The sequence below is a fragment of the Phoca vitulina genome, unplaced genomic scaffold (genome assembly GCF_004348235.1).
Source record: "Phoca vitulina isolate PV1807 unplaced genomic scaffold, GSC_HSeal_1.0 scaffold3, whole genome shotgun sequence".
In the NCBI taxonomy this organism is placed as follows: domain Eukaryota; kingdom Metazoa; phylum Chordata; class Mammalia; order Carnivora; family Phocidae; genus Phoca; species Phoca vitulina.
The window spans coordinates 61,295,689-61,311,598 of record NW_022589706.1 but is presented as its reverse complement, the minus strand read 5'-3'; the positions used below and the strand labels follow the sequence as shown (position 1 = coordinate 61,311,598).

At 43.9% G+C, this 15,910-nt stretch overlaps 1 protein-coding gene and 1 pseudogene across 1 annotated transcript in view; one reads left to right on the top strand and one right to left on the bottom strand.

Annotated features, from left to right (window-relative positions):
* Positions 1-7,847, top strand: part of SCD5 (stearoyl-CoA desaturase 5) — a 159,816-nt gene extending 151,969 nt beyond the window's left edge. Inside the window, exons 4-5 of the mRNA XM_032400657.1 lie at positions 1,830-2,062; positions 6,369-7,847. Of these exons, the coding sequence (XP_032256548.1) occupies positions 1,830-2,062; positions 6,369-6,556 (421 nt within the window). The 3' untranslated portion in view covers positions 6,557-7,847. The remainder of the gene's footprint in view (positions 1-1,829; positions 2,063-6,368) is intronic.
* A 5,996-nt stretch (positions 7,848-13,843) lies between these two features.
* Positions 13,844-15,656, bottom strand: LOC116628287 (annotated as a pseudogene).
* Positions 15,657-15,910: the final 254 nt, after the last annotated feature.

Sequence of the window (15,910 nt, the reverse complement as noted above, 5' to 3'; positions counted from 1 at the left end):
AGTCACTGGGATATAAGATAGCTGCATTTTAAGTGGATGATAGTCTCTAAAGTGATTCTGCCTGGATCTGAATCTTGGTCCTACTACATCTTAGTCTTGTAACCTTGGCCCAACTACATAACTTTTCCTTTGCTCTGTAAAATGGTGATGATAATGGTCACTTCCTCCTAGAGTTTTTATTAGAATTAAATGAGCCAGTACACATAAAGGTCTCAGAATAGCTGTGACATAATATGCACATAGTATACATTACTTATTAGATCCTTACAAGAACCCCTGGAGGTATTATAATCACTACCTGTGTTGGACCCCTCTCATGCCCCACCTCCTACTCTCTGCCCATCTTTTCACTCCAGCTGTTGCTGCAGCCACTTGCTGGCCCAGGTGTAACCTAAGAGCACCTTGCTCAGCTGGACGGCCTATTTCTTACTTCCTGCCTGGTTTCTTTGCCACCTCCACCTGAGATGCTTCCCAGAAATGCACTCAGCTATCCTGACCCAAGCAGACTTGGAACTGTGAGGGAGCTGATATCCCATGTGACATCCCCTGACCAGGAGGGAGTTGGAGCCAATGGGAAAATAGCCCCTTCTTTCATTCCTTGAAAGAATAACTCCGAGGTGTAATCTGTCCCATCGAGGTCCAAGTTCAGGTATCCAAAGCATGGGTACCCCTGGCTTGGTATTCCCTCCTTCCCTGTCTCACTCTTCCCAGAATAGACTACCCCCCCACACACCCTTGCCTCATGCTCTGCTCTTTGGGGAACCAGCTAACTGTGCGCAAGAGGAGAGTGAAAGAAAGAAAACGGCTGGTTCAACATCCAGAATCAGATCTAGACTCAAGTTCAAGTCTTCCACCTCTTGAATGTCATTCCCTCACACTGTGCCACCTCCCATTTCATACATATGCATCTTAACAGAGGTCTTCTGGAAGCTTGATTAGGCAGTGTGAGGCCAGAGAGGAAAGACCTATGAACTCATAGCACAGCCCCTTTCCTGTCCCTGCACAGAGCTGGTTCCACATGCTCTGTGGACGGGGGGACGGGAAACAGGGGTTCCACCTGATTGAAGCCCAGGGCAGGGACTCTGTCGACTTTGCCTTTATATCATCAGCATTCATGGCCTGGCATACAGTAAGTGCTCAGTAAATATTTGCTGGCTACACAGGTCTGGCAACCAAACTACTGATGGTTTTCTTTGTAAAGATGACTTTTTATGTGGCACAAGCCTAGCCTTATTATTTACTTTTTTATGCTGGCTTGGAATGTAATCTCCAATGAGCAGAGAACATTTTTTGAGGGGATTGGATCGTTTACCTTTGTACCAAGCTAAGTTAGTATGGAATCATGTGTCTGGACATTATTCAAGAAATACATGTTTCTTGAAATCATTGGAGAAAACCTGATTATCCAGTTGATTGACAGGTGAAGGAAGTAGCTAAGAGCTACTCCTTGAGCATGGAGATTGAACCAGGAAAGGAAGATCCTGCTGTCAACCTGGTGACCTGTAGGAGAAATGGAGCTGGAGATACATGGGTTTCAGCAGCACTACATTGTTTGCTATTGGAATTTCTCTGAAGTATGCCTGCTACAGGCCCTCCCACTTCCCAGAGCCTTCTACACATCCTAACTCCACTTTGGATTACCTGCCTAGCCCTTGTAAGGATATGGGCTTGAGGCCCCTGTGCAGGGTGACACACAACAGGGCGTTCCCCATACAGAAAGAGCAGAAGGAGCCGACGGGTACATTTCCTGACTTCTCCTGTAGCTTGCTCAGCCTATCCCTGCCACCATCACCAGGGGCCCGATGCTAGTGTAATATTCTGCCTTCCAGGTACTATAAGATCAGCGTGGTGCTCATGTGCTTCGTGATTCCCACGCTGGTGCCCTGGTGCTTCTGGGGAGAGAGTCTGTGGAATTCCTACTTCTTGGCTTCCATCCTCCGCTATACCATCTCCCTCAACATCACCTGGCTGGTCAACAGTGCTGCCCACATGTATGGAAACCGGCCCTACGACAAGCACATCAGCCCTCGGCAGAACCCACTTGTCACTCTGGGTGCCATTGGTGAGTGGGGGCGGTGAGAGCCAATGGGAAATACAACAGCTCAGATTTTCTTGGCTTTCCAATGGTTTTCTGGAATCTGTGAAAAGAGGCAGTGGATTGGAGTCAGATGGGATGAACTTGGGCTTTGGTGTTAGAATCCTGGGTCTTGGACAAGTCACCTAATCTCCCTGATTTAGAGTTTTCTCATCTGTGAAATGGGAATCGTGATGCCTACTTCATAGGGATGTTATGAAGATTAAGTAAGCTACTATATGTACACGGCTTAGGACAATGTCTGTCATATAGTAAGTGCTCAATAATTAAGCTATTTATTTTTACCCTGGAAATGTTCCTGAGAGGCGTAGCAGCTGACTTTTCTTTTAAACTGCCCTAACCTTTCTAGCCTCCACTGTCCAATCATATGACTGACTGTAAGGAAAAAAGGCCTTCAAACAGAGAGATGGGAAGAAACAAGAGTGTGGCATCTCATGGTGCCACAAGATGGTTAAGAGCGAGGCCTTTGGATTCTGACAAGTTTGGTTGAGTCTTGGTTCCTCCACTTACTCTCCGGGCAAGTTATCTGACTCCTCCACACCTTGTGTCTTCCTCCGTCAAGTGAGGATAACAGTAGCATTTACCTGCTCCTGGGGTCATGGGAGGGTTCGATGAGTTAATGCATAGTCTTTGCAGCAGTGCTTAGCACGAAATAAGCCTCAGTAATGTTGTTTTTATTACCAGCTTTATGGTCTTAAGCAAGTTACTTGTCCCTTCTGTACATTTACATCCCCTTTTTTAAAATGGGGATGATCATAGCAACTAGCTCAGAGATGTGGGGATTATAAGTGTTAACACCCATTAAAGCCCTCACCACTGTGGCTGGCACACAGAAATAAATAAACATTAGCTGTATATGGAGGCAACTCGGGCTTCTTGGTAACCTGGGCCTTGAGCATGGAGATTGAACCAGGAAGGGAAGATCATACTATTAAGTAGTAACGGTCTCTGCATCCCCTAGCAAGGAGTTTCTGCCACCACAGTGTTAGGGTCATGCACTTATTAAGACCCCAAGGATCTTATGTTGACAAGAGCAAGCTAAGGTAGAAAAAAACATCAAATTTAGCTATGGGAACACTGGCTAAGCAGAGAGAAAAGTGTCTTGGAAAGTTTCTGATGCCCCTACTACTTCCTCCTCCTCACCCTTCATCTTCCTTTTTTTTTTTTCTATTTATTTTGAGAGAGACAGAGAGAGAGAGAGGAAGAGAAAGAGAGTGAGCTGGGGGAGGAGCGGAGGGAGAGGGAGGGAGAGAATCTCCAGCAGAATCCCTGCTAAGTGCAGAGCCCGACATGGGGCTCGATCCCATGACCCCAAGATCATGACCTGAGCCAAAATCAAGAGTTGGACACTTAACTGACTGAGCCACCCACATGCTCCCTCCTGTCCCCGAGCTCTCAGAATCAACCCTGGACGTGACTCCCCCACTGCAGTCTTTTCAGAAGATGAAGGGGGGACAAGATGGACTTACATCTTATGTAGGGACAATGGGCCAGAAAACCTAGGGAATACGGGCATGGTACAGGCCCTGAAGAGCTGGGTATTGGTCTTCAGTCCACCCAGGTCAACAGTGGACTCCTAGTCAGTTTTCTTCATTAAGGTCCTAGGAAGGCACCTGTTACTGTGTGGTAGATGGGGAGTATATCCAGGGTTCTCGGAGCAGTGTCTACTTCTGAAAATAGTGGGGGAAACTCCTCTATATATACTCAAGTGAAGGAAAAACACTAAAAATGATGATGAGGCTGGAAGGGGCAGGGTAAAGAAGACCTGAATTAAAAAGAAAACGGTAAACCACAGATCCATCCATCTGATGTACTCATTGCAGAGCAGAATCCTTCAATTGTGGTCAACAGAAGAGCTATATGATGACCAGCCCACTTAAGAAGTGAAGGAGGGGGGGCGCGTAGGTGGCTCAGTCGGGCAGACATCCAACTCTTGGTTTTGGCTCAGGTCATGATCTCAGGGTCGTGGGATCCAGCCTGGTGTCCTGCTCTGAGCTCAGAGGGGAGTCTGCTTAAGACTCTCTCTCCCTCTTCCTCTCTGTCTCCCCTCCTGTGCTCTCTCTTTCTCTCTCAAATAAATAAGTAAATCTTAAAAAAAAAAAAGAAGTAAAGGAAGAATCTGGCAGTTCCTCAAATGGTTAAAAATAGTTACCATATGATCCAGCAACTCCACTCTCAGATTTACACAGAAGAGAAATAGAAATATACGTCCACACAAAAACTTGTATATGAATATTCGTAGCAACGTTATTCATAATAGCCAAAAAGGGGAAATCATCCAAATGTCCATCAATTGATGAATGGATAAATACAAATGGGTACATCCATACAATGGAATACTGTTTGGCAGTAAGAAGAAATAAAGTACTGATACCTGCTATAACCTTGAAAACATTATGTTAAGTGAAAGAAGCCAATTATAAAATCACATATTGTATGATTTTATTTATATGAAATGTTCAGAATAGACAAGTCTATAGAGATTGTATTAGGGTTCTCTAAAGAAAGAATCATTATATATATATATACATACTAGTATACATATATATGTATACACACACATACACTACACGTATAGATACAGATATATCTATCTATACATATGTAATACTATTATATACATATACTATACAGTTTTTGTATATACTGTAATATATATATATTTTTCCTCATAATAAATCCCCATATATATATATACAGAAACAGTAGGATATCTATATAGATATAAATAGATATATATATTTGTAGAATCTAAATAGATACCCTACTATTTCTGTGTGTGTATATATGTATATATCCGTAGATACACACTTTTTATGTATAGAGAGGGGGGAGCGGAGGGATTGGTGGGGGGGAGAGATTTGTTATGAGAAGCTGGCTCACAGGATTATGGGAGCTGAGAAATCCCACAATCTGCTCTCTGCAAGCTGGAGACCCAGGAAATCCAGTGGTATAATTAAATCTGAGTCCAAAGGCCTGAGAACCAGGGGAACAGATGATGTAAATCCTAGTCTGAGGGCAGGAGAAGATGAGAAAGATGTTCCAGTTCAGTCAGTGAGTCAGAAAAAAAAAGGGGCAAATTCCCCTTCCTCCACCATTTGTTCTGTTCAGGCTCTTAACAGATTGAGTGATGGCCGCCCCCACTGGGGAACGTAATCTGCTTTACTGAGTCCACTGACTCAAATGCTCATCTCATCCAGAGACACCCGCACAGACACGCCTCACAGAAATGTTTAATCTGGGCAAACCTTGGCCAGTGAGGCTGACACGTAAAATTAACCATGACAGAGAAAGAAAGTAGGGCTGGAGGCATGGAGGGATGGTTGGGGGATGACAGCTCAGGAGTGTGGCGCTTCCCTTTAGGTAATGAAAATGTTACAAAATTCATTGGGGTGATGATGCACAGCTCTGTGAAAATACTAAAAGCCATTAAATTGTACTTCAAATGGATGAATTATATGGTGAATAATATCTCAATAAAGCTGCTTAAAAAAGTCAGAGGAAAGGGGCGCCTGGGTGGCTCAGTTGGTTAAGCGACTGCCTTCGGCTCGGGTCATGATCCTGGAGTCCCGGGATCGAGTCCCACATCGGGCTCCCTGCTCAGCAGGGAGTCTGCTTCTCCCTCTGACCCTCCTCCCTCTCATGCTCTCTGTCTCTCATTCTCTCTCTCGCAAATAAATAAAATCTTAAAAAAAATAAAAAATAAAAAAATAAAAAGTCAGAGGAAAGAAGCCCTGAGATCCCTCCTCAAAACACTTTAATTAAAAAAAAAGTAAGGGAGGAAAAGCTATTCACCGGGAGGGAGAGAATAATATATAAGCCCATCTGGGACATCTAACGGTCCAGCTTCTCCATTTGCTTACCTATCTGAACGGTACTCATCTGGTTTTCCAGGCTCTCCCAACGAGCCTTCCTTTAATCCCTCCAGCCCACAGAGGCTAGTTTCCTCTTATGAACAAACATCAAAATGAGGATCTGTTATCAGCCACTTAGCATTTCGTCTACGAAGTAAGGCTTGGAAATCAGGGTAGCATATCTACAATTCATACGGGGAAATTAATCTCATGACTCTATGCTGATTAACTTTCTTGTTATTTTTCTGTTCCTATTTAGTCTAGCCAATGCTTCCTAAGGACAGACACCAAGTCTTCTGCTCCCCTTAGAGCCTGACATAATGTCTTGCACATGGTAGACCCTCAATAAATGGGGGGGGTGAATAAATCTGTGCAGAGAGGTGGAGATGGGTTATTTCAATGCCCACTTTGTCTTCCAGGTGAAGGCTTCCACAATTACCACCACACCTTTCCCTTTGACTACTCTGCGAGTGAATTTGGCTTAAATTTCAACCCAACCACTTGGTTCATTGACCTCATGTGCTGGCTGGGTCTGGCCACTGACCGCAAACGGGCAACCAAGCCGATGATCGAGGCCCGGAAAGCCAAGACTGGAGATGGCACTTAAACATGGAACCACCATCCAACATGTCTGCCATTGACACCTTAGTTCATGGCTCTTGTTACTATAGTTCTTTTGTTCATTGGATGTGGGAGGGGGTAGAGGGTAGGGAGGGAACAGAATCTCTGTGGTTTGGGAACTTTCTGTTTGTCTCAAAATATTGTCAACTATCAATGAAAAAAATTTTTAACGTCAACGTAACTATGATTTAACATTAGAGTGTAAGCACGTGATTTAGTCGCTGTAGCTACAATACATCAAACACACATGGTCGTGTGCTTGTACATGATGTTGACCCTGACAGGATGAAGGAGCTTAATATTCTCTCGGTGTGATTCAGGAGAGCACTGGTTTTCTTTTCTACCAGTTAACCCAGCACTGTTTTTAAACCCCTTATCTGAAGGAGCAGAGAGGCAGGGTAGAAGACAAAAGAGAGGGTCTAAGTAACTAAAGAATGTTTCTGTTTTGTAATTACTGCGTGAATGTGCTTGTGTGTGTGTTGCTGTTGTTGTTTTTTAAATAAGAGAATTGAACACTTTAAAAAAAATGACAACACAGGAAATGGCTCTCTTATTTTTTTGGCCCTGTTTATAGCTTATTAATGCTCCACTGTCTTTGCTTCAGAAGAGATCTGTCCACTGCTCAGCTCGTTTTGTGTCCCGATTACACCCAGCCGACCCTATAAATCAGTGTCTATTTAAGTGTTTGATTTTGTTCTCTTCACTATTGTCATTTTAAAGGTGTATAACTCAGATGTGCCAGACATAAAATTAAGCTCAAATTAAGCTCTCATTTAAATGTTTAGACACCTAATTTATATTCTAATTGATCCTAGCCACTGATGCATGTACTTTAGCTACTCCTGCTAAATAAGCATATTAATTTTCCACACCAGGCCATCAGATCTTAATAACCGACAGTTATCTAGAGCTCAGTGTCTACTAATGTTTCCCCTGCATGCGGCCTTCATTGATTTTGCAGCAAAATATAAAGTGATCATTATGCAGCTTCTGGATTAAAAAAATTTTCATGTGTTAAGTTGCCTTGTAAAGAGCATGTTGAATTAATGGGACAGCGTGCCCTTTGTTTTAGTTGTTAGAGCAAAAGAAAGATGTTGGAGCACTTCGAAGATAGATCTTTTCAGGAAAGATGTAGGAACTTAAAATTTCTGAAAAAAAAGTGATACCAGTAGGAAATTGTCATAATGAAGTTCTTCATCCAGCAGGTGTTTAACAGTGTTATTTTGCCATTAATAATGTATAAACTATGAGTGATTTACAATAAATGATTATGAATTCGTTGGTGTTCTTGACCAGGTACTTAAATATTGTTCAGAGGATGTTCTCTCAAGGGTACTTGATGCTCCATGACGACCATATGATTTCCATTTGATTTGAGCACTGGACTATTGACGCCCCTAAGACCAGGCCTCCTGTATCCCATTAGGCCTAGGCCAGAGGGAAAATTGGCTAGTTTTATTTGGAATGCAGAACCCCAGTGGTGTCATTCTCCACTTCTCACTCACCAGTATGGCCACTTGGGCTGCTTCCAGATGACGAATGGGCACCTCTACTCCTACCTGTCACCCAAAAGAGCATGAAGGACACCTTCCTTCCCCGAGCCCCAGCGGGCCCCACTAGGAGTGACCAGAGGCACAGGAGACAGGCTCAGCCTTCCCTCCAGTCCTGCCTCCCAACTCTTCACTCTGCCCTTCTTTTGCCCCGAAACACCTGTGCCCTTGCCGTCAGATACAGACTTCTTGGCCTGCCTGCCGTTGAGTGGGATTCCAGCCATTGGACCCTTTGGGCATGACAGGGCATCTACCAGCTGCTTCATACTGTGGCCGCACATTGCTGAGACCTTGATGGAGAATTGGTAGGGTGTAACTGTATTCCAAGTTGAGTTTGTATCAACATGGCCAAAAATGATTGGGAATATCTCCGATTGGGAATATTTCCATGAATCTTTGACCCTTAAATGTACCAATCTTATTGCTTGCCCATTAATAGGAAAGGCTACGTTTGGAAAAACTATTTGAAGTCTTCTCACAAAATGAGGATATTCCCCATCTAGTCCAAATAAATCCAGAACCTCACTCCTTTGAACCTGAGAGTCACGTATTTATCTGCAGCAGTGGCCATGAATGAGGATCGGGATGATTTTATTGAAGGAGTGGATGGAAGTTAGATCACTCTAGAGTCTTCCATGTTAACATTACCTGCAGGTCTCAGCAGCATCTAAGGGAAGAAAGTAACCCTGGGACATATCTCCCAAGACTATCCAAAGTGGCCCTAGAGAGGTTGGTACATTTTTTTTTTTTTTTTGAGAGGATCAGTTTAAAGTAAGGTGATGCCCTCTCCTTAATCTCCCGTGTCCTACAAGGCTATTTCAGACACAACCACCCATGCATCCAGGTGAGGGGAGCAAAGGGGAAGTGGTTCCAACGGAGCATCTCCCATGCGTGTTATGGAGCTGGCCAGCTGTGTGGCCTTGAGAAAACCAGTCTTTCTGGATCTAGTTTTCTCATCTGCAAAGAGAGAGGATAAAACCAGACTCTGGCTAAGGTCCCATCGAGCCCTAATAGCCACCAACAGCAACAGAGATAGGGACATGGCTGACTTCAGGTTTGAAACATCTCTCAAGTTCTTGCCCCTCCTTTCTGGGATCTGGATCTGGGAGGTCAAAATTGAGGGGAAATAATTGGGTCTGAGTGGGAGAACACAGAGTGAGGCTGAAAGGAATGCTCTTGGTTAAAAAAAAAAAATGCATCGTTTCATTCATTCCCAAAATATAATGAAACAATAAAAATAAACATAATCAATGGAAAACAATTTAATGAAAGGAAGTACTCCAAAAACCTCTGGCCTAGTGGAGTAGTAGAAATAGCACTGGACTCAAGTTCAAGACCTGAGTTTGAGTTCTCTTCCCTTTTTTAAGTTGAGGTATAATTGACATACATTATATTAGTTTCAGGTATACAACATAATGATTTGATATTTACATATATTGCAAAAAAAGGGCACCTGGCTGGCTCAGTCTGTGTATACTGCAAAATGATCACCACAAGTCTTGTTAACATCTGTCACCACATGCAGTGAGAAAAGTTTTTTTCTTATAATGAGAGCTTTTAAGATATATTCTCTTAGCGACTTTCAAATATGAAATACAGTACTATTAACTATAGTCACCATGCTTACATTACATCCCTATGACATTTATTTTATAACTGGAAGTCTGTATCTTTTGACCAGCTTCACAATTTTGCCCACCCCCACAGCCCACCAATCTGTTCTCTGTATCTGTGAGTTCATTGTTATTTTTTTTAAGATTGTACATATAAGAGAGATCATATGGTATTTGTCGTTCTCTTTCTGACTTACTTGACTTAGCATAATACCTTCTAGGTCCATCCATATTGTCACAAATGGCAAGATGTTGAATTTGAACTCATGATCTAACTTCCTGTGTTACCTAGTGCATGTTTTTAGGCTGAACCATGTGAAAGTGCCATTTATTAACCTACTGATCCTCTCTGCAACTCCACGTCTTCACCCACAAGGTAGGAACAGTAAAGCTTATGTGCTCAGATAAATCTGGAGGCCCCGAGAACAGGCCTGGTGCATCATAGGTCCCCACAAGACATCAAGTGAGGGTGAGTAGCACATCTCAGACACAAGATGGTAACTGTCTCAGACACAAGATGGTAACTGAGATATAGTCAAATAGCCACAGACTGGAAGTGAAGAGGACCAGCTTCTAGTTCTGGTTTTGCTAGTAACTAGCTGGATGGTGAAGGGTAGCAGAATATGCCCCAAATGCCAGTTTGACATAAGATTATTTCCAGTTAAAGGCACTTGAGAGGCACCTGGCTGGCTCAGTCGGTAAATCATGTGACTCTTGATCTCAAGGTTGTGAGTTTGAGCCCCATGTTGGGTGTAGAGGTGAAAGAAAGAGAGAAAGGAAGGAAGGAGGGAGGGAGGGAGAGAGAGAGAGAGAGAAAGAAAGAAAAAGAAAAAGAAAGAAAGAAAGAAAAAGAAAGAGAAAGAAAGAAAGAAAGAAAAAGAGAAGAAAGGCACTTGGAAACAGCAGATGCAAGAAGGACCCTCTGACCTCCCTTTTTCTTCCTCAAAGCAGGAGATGCAACTCCCATGTGAGAGCTGCCCTCTGTACCAGGGGGGGAAGAAACATCCTTATCACCAGAGACAGACAAGGTACCAACAGAATCAGTGCTAACAAGGGTTTGCAAGTAACCCTTATCTCCTGTTAGCTTCCCCATATATTTTTGGTACTTTTTCACAATTAGTGCTCTTAGTCCAATCTGGTATATAAACACTTGGGCCCAACCACTTTGGGGGGCTTCATTTTCCTGTGAAGGCTCCCATGAATATGTAAATAATAAACTCTGTAAGCATCTCTCCCGCTAATCTGTCTTCTGTCAACTGAATTCTCAGGCCCAGCCTGACCCTCAGAGGCTGGAGGGAAAGTTCTGCCTTGCCTACAAAGGCTCTGTCTCCTGGAGCCTCAGCGAGCCCTTCCATAAAGGAACCCCACTGGATTGGATCCCGTCCTGCCCTGGTATCCCTGTAGGAGTCATTCCCCCCTGTGTGGAAAAGCCCCGCACAGTGGCAGGGCCCTGAGCTTCCCACTGATCCTTGGCCTCCATCAGAGGACAAACCCCACTTGCAGAGTCACCCAGGCTTCCCACAGCTCATTTTTCTCCTCCCCAGGAGCTGGGAGACAAGACTGGGAGAGGGACAAGGCTGAAGCTACTGGATGAGAATGAGCTTCGGGGATTATGTGACATTCATTTATCCCTTTCACTCCTGTCCTCAAATTACAGAAGACACTGGAAGCCAGTTGAGTTCTCAGTGGCTGCTCATGTGAAAAACAAGGAAGGAAAGAAGTATCCTAACCTTTATAATCCTACCCCCCCCCCATTTTTAGTTTAGGGTATTCATGAAAATCCTTTCCTTCTGGGGTGCCTGGGTGGCCCAGATGGTTAAGTGTCTGCCTTCGGCTCAGGTCATGATCCCAGGATCCTGGGATCAAGCCACACGTTGGGCTCCTGGCTCAGCAGGGAACCTGCTTCTCCCTCTCCCTCTGCCTCTCCCCCTCCTCATGCTTTCTCTCTCTCTCTCTCTTTCTCTGTATCTCTGTGTCTCAAATGAATAAATAAAATCTTTAAAAAAAAAAATCCTTTCCTTCCCTTTCCTCAGCGTCAAGGAAGTGCTATAAATGACCTGCAAACTCCTCTCCTGTTCTCCTCAAGGGTGGTAGAGTTCAAGACTATCCCGCCCCTCCCTGCCCCCTGGAATGTTCCTGACTTCAAAATTTGCAAGTCAGAAGCAAGAGGAAGGAAAGTGTTGCCTCTGCCCCGCCCCCCTTCCAGCGCCAGGCAGCAAGCCTGTGTTCGAGCAGCTACTGTGGCTCGTGGCTCTGTGACAGGCTTCTCACTTGCTTTTGTCCTCTCAAGACACCTCTGCCTGGGCACCTGGGCGAGCAGTCAGCCGCAGATTGCCTCGACTGCCCACCGATTCAAGAGGAAGAGACCCGCAGACAGCAGCCCCAGTTAGCTATGGCCGGGGGCCTCTGCCCCGACACACTACCCTTCCTTACTGCTCCTAAACCTACAGTTACTATGCAAAAGAGATGACTTGGCCTCCGACCACCGGTTCAAATCCCTGCAACTCAGAATTGACTAAATCGATGTCCGCATCCTCCCCTTGTTTGATCCTCTGCAGGGCTACTTTTCCTGTCACTGAGAGAAATCTCCAAAGTTGCTTTTCTGATAGAAGCACCAGCTGCTGGGCAGAGCCGCCAAACTCTGTGCTGTCGATGGACAAAGTAACTGGGTCCCGCTGGAGCAGGGCACAGTCGTATTCTTATTACCAAATTTTTTTTTTTTAGATTTTTATTTATTTATTTCACAGAGATAGACAGCAAGAGAGGGAACACAAGCAGGGGGAGTGGGAGAGGGAGAAGCAGGCTTCCCGCTGAGCAGGGAGCCCGATGTGGGGCTCAATCCCAGGACCCCGGGATCACTACCCAAGCCTAAGGCAGACGCTTAACGACTGAGCCAGCCAGGCGCCCCTATTACCAGATTTCTTAAAAGCGGGTGCTCACAATGTATGGATCATTAAACAGCAGGGCCAATTGTAGAAGACGCTCCTTTTCCCAGACTGAATGACAATGTCATGTGTGAGGGTGGGGGGAGGCAGGCGGAGCCCCTACCTGTACCCGATGTGATCACTGCAATCCTTGAGTGAGGATGAACTGGCTAACTGGGATATGCAGCTTCTCAAAGGAAGAGTGAATCATCCATGTAGGTGATGCCTCTCCAGGGCCAGCCAACAGGCTTCTCACACTTGAGGTGGAGGGATCCGGAAGACCCACTTCACTTCTCTCCTGGTCCCGCAGTTCCTGCCCATGGATGCAACAACTCCGTCCTCTGAATTTAAAAGGCATTTAAGCCAGCAGCATAAAGTGCTTTTTGCAGACGTGCCAACCAATGAGCACCTGTCCTTGCACTGCTCTTTACAGGTCCTGCTGGACTGAGCTGTTTGTAACGCAGGCAAATTAGCTTATTAGGAAGAACGCATACACACTTACACCACAGCCAACCAAGGTGAAAAGTGATCTCAAAGTGCATCTTTTGCCCTTTATGGTTTCAGATCACTATTTTATTTTATTTATTTATTTTTTAAAGATTTTATTTATTTGACAGATAGAGACACAGCGAGAGAGGGAACACAAACAGGGGGAGTGGGAGAAAGAGAAGCAGGCTTCCTGCCAAACAGGAAGCCCGATGCGGGGTTCGATCCCAGGGCACTGGGATCATGACCTGAGCCGAAGGCAGACGCTTAATGACTGAGCCACCCAGGTGCCCCTATTTTATTTTATTTTTAGGATTTTATTTATTTATTTGAGAGAGAGAGAGAAAGAGCATGATCAGGGGGAAGGGGCAGAGGGAAAGGGACAAGCAGACTCCCCGCTGAGCAGGGAGCCCCACAACGTGGGGCTCGATCCCAGGACCCTGAGATCATGGCCTGAGCCGAAAGCAGACGCTTAACCAACTAAGACACCCAGGCTCACCTCAGATCACTATTTTAAAAGTGAAGACCTATGTGGGGAATTTTTAAGCAATGATATATTGGACTCTTTCCAACCACCTTTTTAGTCTATTTGAAGCCAGGGTCTGGATCAGTTTCATGACACTGAAATGGACAGGTTATTTTTTTTTTAATTAGAAAAATTATTTATTTCTGCTCCTTTCATACATCTTATTGTGTAGGAAACAGTCTTGCATATCTGTCTGAGATAATGTACTGTCACACATTCTGTTTAAAGGCAAAGCACCATAAGTAAAGCTGATCATCTGTCCAGAGTTTTCAGCTTATGGGATTTCGCTTCCTGATTTTACATTAATTTTTCAAAGTCAGAAATGTCAGCTCCAAGAAATGTTAAGGGAGCTGTAAAAAATAATCACTTTATTCAATATTATAGTTGTAGAAATTGAGTATATATTCTCTAAGACATTAAAAACTAAGAAGAAAATGCCACTTAACATCACTGGTACATCAGCATAGGCAAGAGGAAAAAGTACTGTGAATGAGCTTGTCTCTTTGATACTAAGAAGACATTCTAGTTCAAGTGTCAACATGCTCCTATATTTTCACTAGATGCTTCTTTTCTGCTGCTTTTCATTCTTTTCCATATTTCACATCACTGGCTTGGGGCAGCCTTTAAAACTTCATTAACAGGAGCAAATCCAATATCCACTGATTTCTTCTGAAAAGGCATTTGAACCCATCAGGTAGCCCGACAGTTCCATTCTCATGAATACTCTAGGCATGAAAAAACTCCATAGGACACAGACAAATCCAGTGAATAGAAGAAGAAATCTATTGAGTTTTGGAATGTTGGAACGTTTGGTACATTTGCTTAGTCCAGGATTAAGAAACATAAACCTCCCATTGTAAATAGGAAGCTGGACACGAATCCTCCCATAATATATTGTCCAGTTCCTCTGTGGGCCAAGAAAGCTACTGGTCTCTGATGTCCATGTTCATCAGTCATAAAGCCAACACTTGGAGGTTCAACAATAACATCATAAGTTATTCCTCCAGTGATAAGGACATAAGACCCCACCACCAGCACATACACCATCATGGCGGAAGCCATGTGCCCCCAGGGAGGCTTCTTCAGGGTCAGGTTGGGCATTCGAGCACTAAGAACAGGACCCGGTACAAGGTCTCCATCTTGGTGGTGGCAGGGGCCTCTCGACAGGGCCTCTCGACAGGCCATTTTGATGTGATTTTGTTGACATTATTTGGCTCCTTGGCCTACATCTACACAACCCAGGGATGGTTAGATTGTTACTTTGTTGGTAGACAAATAGCCTAAGGAAAAATGTGCAAAACTTCCACTTCTTCATCTATAATATGTCACATTGGAACAAATGATTGCTTAGGTCCCTTCTTCGATCCAAGACCACAGGAATCAATAGCAAGCAAGCTTAGAAAACACTAGATTCTGCTCTACCCCAGCAAAATGTGGCTGGAAGCCATCTCAATGTTGTATCTTTATAAAAGAAAAAGAAAGGAAGAGACTGCAGGCCACAGTATAACTTAGAAAACATTTGTAGGTGGGAAAGCAGAATCCTGAGTGTTAGGGTGGCCAATGACACGATGGGTAATTCACTGAGGCTGGTTGATATTCCTGGAATGTCACTGCAATGGCTAAATATTTCTCAACAATCTCAGGGGTTTTTTGTTTTTGTTTTTGTTTTGCCTTGTTTTGGTTTTAAGTTTCCATTTGAGAGATGTCCTTAAATTGAGTATTGCTGTGTCCAGGAAATACCAGCATTATAAACCTTGGAAACAATAACATGCTTCAAAATAAGGTCACTAACCATCACATGCCATCATGATTTGGCTGCCAAATTTCCACACTCCCTGTTAGAAGTAGGCTGAGTGTGCACAGAGATAATTTAAACCTTCCCAACAAGCTTGCCTTGTTCGTCTGATTGATATAATGTATTTTATTGTAACATTCAATCTGCTGTTTTTCCATTTGCTTTAAATTCAGCACTGCCACAGAAGAAAGAGAAAATGGGACAGCTTGAAGAGGTGTAAAAATATAATTACTCTTTTGAAAGTATGCATATTTATCTATTTTTTTGCTATCCCCATCTCACTTGGTTTTCCCGCTCTAAATAGATGAGTGCTCCTGGCTCGTATACATAGCGCTTATGGGTTATTTTAATTGAGAAGAACATCCTTTATTGCAATTTCTAGACCACTGATTGTAGTGCATCTTAATAATTTCTTTTGCATCAAAAAAGAAATCAATGAAAGCACA